Source organism: Numida meleagris, chromosome 5, assembly GCF_002078875.1.
Source record: "Numida meleagris isolate 19003 breed g44 Domestic line chromosome 5, NumMel1.0, whole genome shotgun sequence".
NCBI lineage: Eukaryota > Metazoa > Chordata > Aves > Galliformes > Numididae > Numida > Numida meleagris.
In genome coordinates, this window is record NC_034413.1 from 7,454,751 (window position 1) to 7,460,750 (window position 6,000).

Below are 6,000 nucleotides of genomic sequence, written 5' to 3' on the forward strand. Positions count from 1 at the left end.
AAGCAGATGGAAAGTTGGAGAAATACAATCTTCAAACAATGCAGAGCAAGACCAAGGCATTACCACACGGCCATTGTACAGGAACAAAGCACACTCTCTTACCCAGGCTCCCTGTAACATGCACTTAAACCAGAGCATTTGGACTTTCCTAAAGAAAGTGACAGAAGGAAAACAGCAACAGAAAGATGGGAAATCAAGTACAATCTGGAAGCTCGGACTGACCGCAATGTGTCAAACCGGTTTGCATCTGCAACATTAGAATTGCAGCTGCCAAGATCACAGAACATGGTATTTCATTAGGAAGAGAGCAGCTACTAAAGACTGGATTGGGATTAACGTACTTAAGTTTTTTGTTGTTGTTGTTTGGTTTGGCATTGGTTTGTTTTAAACAAAAAAGCTCAAAGCTGATGATGTTTATACAGTGAACTCCTAGTAACCCACCTGTAGGTTTTTGCATGCCTGAACCTACTAGTCACTTTATATAGTCCTTGGAAAGCGATCAGGTGCAAAGAGAGAAGTGTTTTCTAATTTCAGCACTGAAATGCCATCGTTTCAAACAAAACACATGCCATTGAAATGATTTTTGTTTACATAATGGTACAGGTAAAATTCAAGTAATATGAAGATTATAGTGATTAGGGACAGCCACATTTAGTCACAGAAACTCCTACAGAACATTACTGCTGAAAACTTTGAAACACACAAGTAAAATGACTAGATGAAAATAAAACTCAGTGTATCATGCTTGTGTTTTTCCTCAACTTCTTTGCAGCTATACTGTTTGAGGCTCCCTGCTATAAGAACAGAGCCTGCTGCCCTTTTGGCTTTCTTATCTTACCTGTCTCCAGCAAGCATACAAACAGAACTTCTCACTTTTTATATCTCAAATTCTCTCTTCCATTTTGGTTCAAGAGAAGATTTTCATCCTATCAGAATACAAGGGCACAGGGGGGTGGAAAGAGCAACAGAGAAGGAACTGAATCGGAATGGCCTTCAGGTGGCCATTTAGGCCAGACAGTAGTTTGCCACCAGGCAGAGCTGAGGCCCAGCTCATGCTGGGAGATGACTGACACAGCTGTGAATGCAACAGTGACATAAGTCTGTTCCCATAACAAGTTAGCACAAACTTCACAAGGTAAGGAGTAAATGCAAGTGCTGATAAATAAAAGGAGTCAAACAGTGCTAAAGAATCTTTTCACCCATTTTTCCCACCATCCACTCTTATTTCATCCATTTGCAAAGTAGTCTGCTCACTCAGAAGTTCTTCTACAGGGAAGAGGCAAGGTTACCATAGTACTGTCCATTAATTTTGACACCTCCTTACTAAGATTGATCAATTTTTTTTGATGTCTCTCTGCTATGCTGTTATTTCCCAGTCCAGAAAAGTAATAAAACAAATCCAAAAATATTACTCATCTCTCAGAAAAGAATTAATGGTCCCAAGCTACCCCTAGGTAGTATTTCTCTTACAGCAACGTTTCTCTTGCTTGCTAATGCAACTCCCTGATTCCCAGAAGAAGGAAAATAACCACAATTGATTTATATAAAGAAGAATAAAGAGCCCTTTATTTTGGTATGTTTTAAGCTTGCCCTTAAGCCTTTTTCCTCAAATAATCTGGTGACAGAAAACCAGCTTTACACCTGCCCAATTTAGGTCATCAAAAGCTCATTTTTAATTTTGCGTAGTACAGGCACACCCAGCAACTTCAAACTACTGAACTTTGAAATACTATAAATGTTTAGAACATAAAGCTCCTTCTAACATTCTTACACATCACACCTACAATCCATATGTTAATTCTTAATGCAGTTATAATAGCCAAACATACCTTTCAATCTTTGTTATTCTGAAACATTCTTCATAATAGTTCTCACTGTAAGAAAGAACTACTCCAAGGTGATACAATTCCAACACAATTTGTCAAATAAGAGTACTACTGCTGCAAAAACCCAACCATGGCTATCTGTGCATAAAGCATAGTCACACTTCACAGACAAATGGAAACAACACACCAAACTTGCATGATACTAAGTCAAAAAACTACAAATAACTGCAGAATTCAAAAAGATCCTGAATCAGCTAGCCTTAAAGTAAGCTAACACTCATTTTCCAACTGTTGTGTAAATATACTCGGCTCATCACCCATTCATCACTCTTCTGAATTTTGGCAATTCAACACAGAGCCACTCTGAGCTGCTGCTTGCATTGCAGCAGCCATGAACATATTTCATACCATCAGGACTTGGAAAGCATTAGAACTCAGAATGCTTATTTTCATTGCAGGGTACATTTTGTTTCTGAGATTAAAGATGAGTTATCAAAGATAGCACTACAGAAAATGCCCTCAGCAAATAGAAAAAAAAAAAAGGAGGGGGGTCTCCACCATAATTGCAAAAGCTCACTTCCATGACGAAAACCATAACACAAGCATCACAGTCATTTCTGAAGCTAATCATGCAAAAAATACAGAGGAGCTAATAAAAAAAAAAGAATCTATTCTGATTCCACCAGAATTCCCGGAGGCACATCGATTAACCACTGCATTAGCCAAGCTCAGAAGAGATGCCCTTTCAACACTCAGACAAAACTTCCTCTAGGTGGGGATGGATTATTAACTTTCCACCAGAAGTGAGCAAAGAAAATGTAACCACTATGCCTCCACTCATTGAATTCTTCATCTGACAAATACAAATTGCATAACGAAACAAATGCTGTAACAAGTAATGAAGGATATGTGCATAAGGGCTGGCTAAAGGCTCCAGTAACCATTCAGAGAACACAACTAACAAGCTTTAAAATTGAAGAGATGAAAATTTCCTTCAGCTCTTACAGTATTAGGGTCTGTAGTGCCTGGTGTTAAGGTAGAGGATCTGAGTAATCTCTTTAAAGGAAGGAAATACCTGCTCTGCCAGTCTGCTGCAGATCACCACGCACAAAGAAGATTCACCTGGGCCTCTCCTCACCCAGTCCCCGCAGCATTCTGCCCCTTGTGCTAGGGTACAGAGCAGCTGCAAGCCCCAAACCCTCAATGCCAGGAGGTAGCCAGTGACCAACTTTAAAACATTTGTTATCAAATTCATCTGCAGACAGGATACATTGTATTGCTTCATATTCCACGGATAGCTCAGGCTGGCCAGAGAAGCATTTCCCTGGTAATATTTGGTGGGTTTTTCTGCAACATGTGTCACTTCAGCTGCATGTCTGGTTGTCAGCTGCTCCCCAACTTCCCATGCTAACAAGTCACTTGATTTACTTTCCGCTTGTTTAGTGACTAAATACTCAAATACTTAAGAGACAGGCAAGTTACACAGCTTAATTTTAGTACTTGGAAGCACAATATAAAACACACAATTACGGATACTTTTAACCTATTAAAGTACTTCCCAAGGACAGAATTTGAGTTCTGTAAGATGCAGCCTCACCAGTATTTTTCTTTTAGCTAGACATTAAACACTTCCCAGCTGTATGTGGAAATGTAGTTAATAAGCAAGAGCTCCTGCTTTTCCAGATTTAAAGAGGCGTTCTACAAGGGAATGAAATGCAGTGTCCTGTCCAAGGTTATACAGAGAAATAACAGCAAACTGTTACCTCCAGCAGCGCTCCTCACTGTCAGCCCTTACCCTGACACCAAAGGGGCGGGGGGGAAGTGACAGCCCTATAAATTAACTCTTCTCTCCAACCACACATAGAAAAGCAAGCGTCAGTGTGTGGATCTGTCTCCCTGATCAATGGGTCCGTATCACATCCACTTTTTGAGAATAAGAAGGTATTTCCAGCACCACCAGCCACCACTTTATGCTCTCCTGCAAACCTCATCATGAGTGACGCACATTTCGCTAACAGTTATATTTGTGTCATCCTGAACATGCCCTAACTTGCATTAAAAACTTGCAAGAAAGGGAGCAAGACCGCAACAAGCAGGAGACTGTCAGTCTCCATAAGGAAAAAGTCACCAGTAATTTTTGCTCACTGGGCAATCTCATGAGGTGCCCATGTCATTTCCATGACACTTCCAGAAGGGACAGCAGCAACACAGCTTTAGGCCCACGGCTGGGCTCCCACCGAGTGCAGGGGTAACCACGTCCTGCATCCTCTGAAAGAGGGACCTGGAGAGCTATTTCATCCCTAACTTCTGTCACATACATGCATCACACATGAACAAAATCACAGAAAATATTAATAAAGAAAATAAAATAACACGGGAGAAGTGTGAGCACTGGTCTCGAGGGGAGAGAAAGGAAGCAGCAATAAGCAGAGACTTACTTGAACCTTCCCTGGCAGTGCTGGCACTGATCTCCCACCCATCCCTGGTCGCAGACGCAGGTAGAGTTGACACAGTGCCCCGAGAAACAGGAGATCTTGTCGCAGGACTTGGACTGGGACACCTGAGCGTAGAGGGCCAAGTAAAGGAAGCCGTAGAAGAGCAGCCAGCTGTTGAGGTCCAGCAGCGCGGAGAAGCAGCAGCAGCAGGCGGAGGGGAAAGGTCTCCACGCGCCCAAGGGTGGAGGGGCTGCCCCCGCTCTGCTCAGGGCGCTGCCCAGCTCCGCGCTGCCCGCGGGGGCCATGGGCCGAGCGCCGGGAGCTTCCCCCGGGGAGAAATAATCCAGCCGGAGAGATTCAAACCCGCCGCTTTCCCCCGGCCTTCCTCCGCTCCCTCCTCCCGACCCCAGCGCCGGCTCCTCACTCCCGAGGGGAAACCCGGCAGCCCTCAGCCATCCGCCCCTTCTCTTCTTCGTCCTCCTCGGGGCTCATCGCTCTTCTTCCATGGAGGAGAGAGAGCTGCCTCTTGACCTTGCGCTTTCTCCTCGCAAGACGCGTCCCTCCCCCGCGCGCACACACCGCCCTCGCTCCGGCACCCCGCGCTCCCCCTCTCCTTTGTAGCCCCGCCGCACACACGCAGCAGCGGCAGGAGGAGCGCGGGAGGCGGGGGCCGCCGCCGTCCTCTCGTCAGTCAGCGAGGGCGGCAGGGCCCGGAGCCGCTACAGCATCCCGCACGGCGCGGGAAGGTCGGGAGAGACGGAGGAGCTCTTCTCCCCGCTCCGATAGCCGCCCCGGGAGGGGCAGAGCGGCGGGAGAGGAAGGTTAGCGGCCGCGCCGCGTCCCGGCTGGCAGCTTCCAAGCAGCCATTTTTAAAGGCTAATTGTAATCTCTCCGAGCCGCCCGCTCGCTCCACCGCCCCCCGCCCCTCGCTCTGCTTGGAGACGTCCCTCGGCCGAGCCCTCAGCGGGAGGAAGGGAGGGAGGGAGCTCAGAGGGCGGCGGGGACGGTCCCCTCAGCGCCGAGCCCGACCGCAGCCACCTGCGTGCTGCAGCCGGGGGGCGAGACAGCTCCGGGTGCCCCGCCACACGCGCATACGCGCTCAGTCTGCGCAAAGCTGGCGGGACCTTAAGGCCGCGGGCCGGCCCGCAGCTCCGTTTCCAGCTTTGTTCCCGTGTGGGCTTCGTGGGGGGTTGGCTGCTCTCTGCAGGGGCCGAGGGGCGGGCGGGGAGGGCACGAGGCCTGCTGCGCTCTGTCCCCGCGCCCTGGGCCGCCCCTCCAGCGTCTGCTCGGCATTGGCCCCTCGCCCTGCAAAGTTCAGAGGCGGTTTTCTTTAAAACCGTCGCGAGCAGTGCTAGAGGAGATGCTGCAGCTTGCTGTGACAGCCCTGCCTTCCTGAGTTACTCCATCTTCGCGTTTTGCAGTTGAAATCAAGGCATTGCCTTCCACGCTGAGCCCGATGAGTGGTCGTAAAAGTTCCCAGATCAATACTAAAGTAATAATTGTAATAAAGTTGCCTGAAATGTCCTTTTTTTTTTCCTGCAAAGTGTGTCATACACAGCCTGCTTTTTTCAACTTTGCTGTAATGTGCTTTCACTTCACAGTCAGAAAACAATCCTGAGCCTTGCTGGCAAGCAATGAAGAACGTAGCAGCAACCAAAACCCCTGAAACTTTCTCCTAGCACTGAAATAGAGAATTTATAACAGGATATCTCCATTTCAAGAATATAAAGAAAAGGTAC

General features: G+C 47.2%; 1 protein-coding gene across 5 annotated transcripts in view; it reads right to left on the reverse strand.

The window, feature by feature from the left end:
* The window catches only part of ATRNL1 (attractin like 1), a 432,638-nt gene extending 427,530 nt beyond the window's left edge, over positions 1–5,108 (reverse strand). For 2 of the 5 annotated variants that reach the window (XM_021399846.1, XM_021399845.1), the window contains exon 1: positions 4,265–5,108. In XM_021399846.1, coding sequence (XP_021255521.1) covers positions 4,265–4,566 — 302 coding nt within the window. In that variant the 5' untranslated portion in view covers positions 4,567–5,108. The remainder of the gene's footprint in view (positions 1–4,264) is intronic. The other 3 variants (XM_021399844.1, XM_021399848.1, XR_002439678.1) reach the window with 2 other exon arrangements.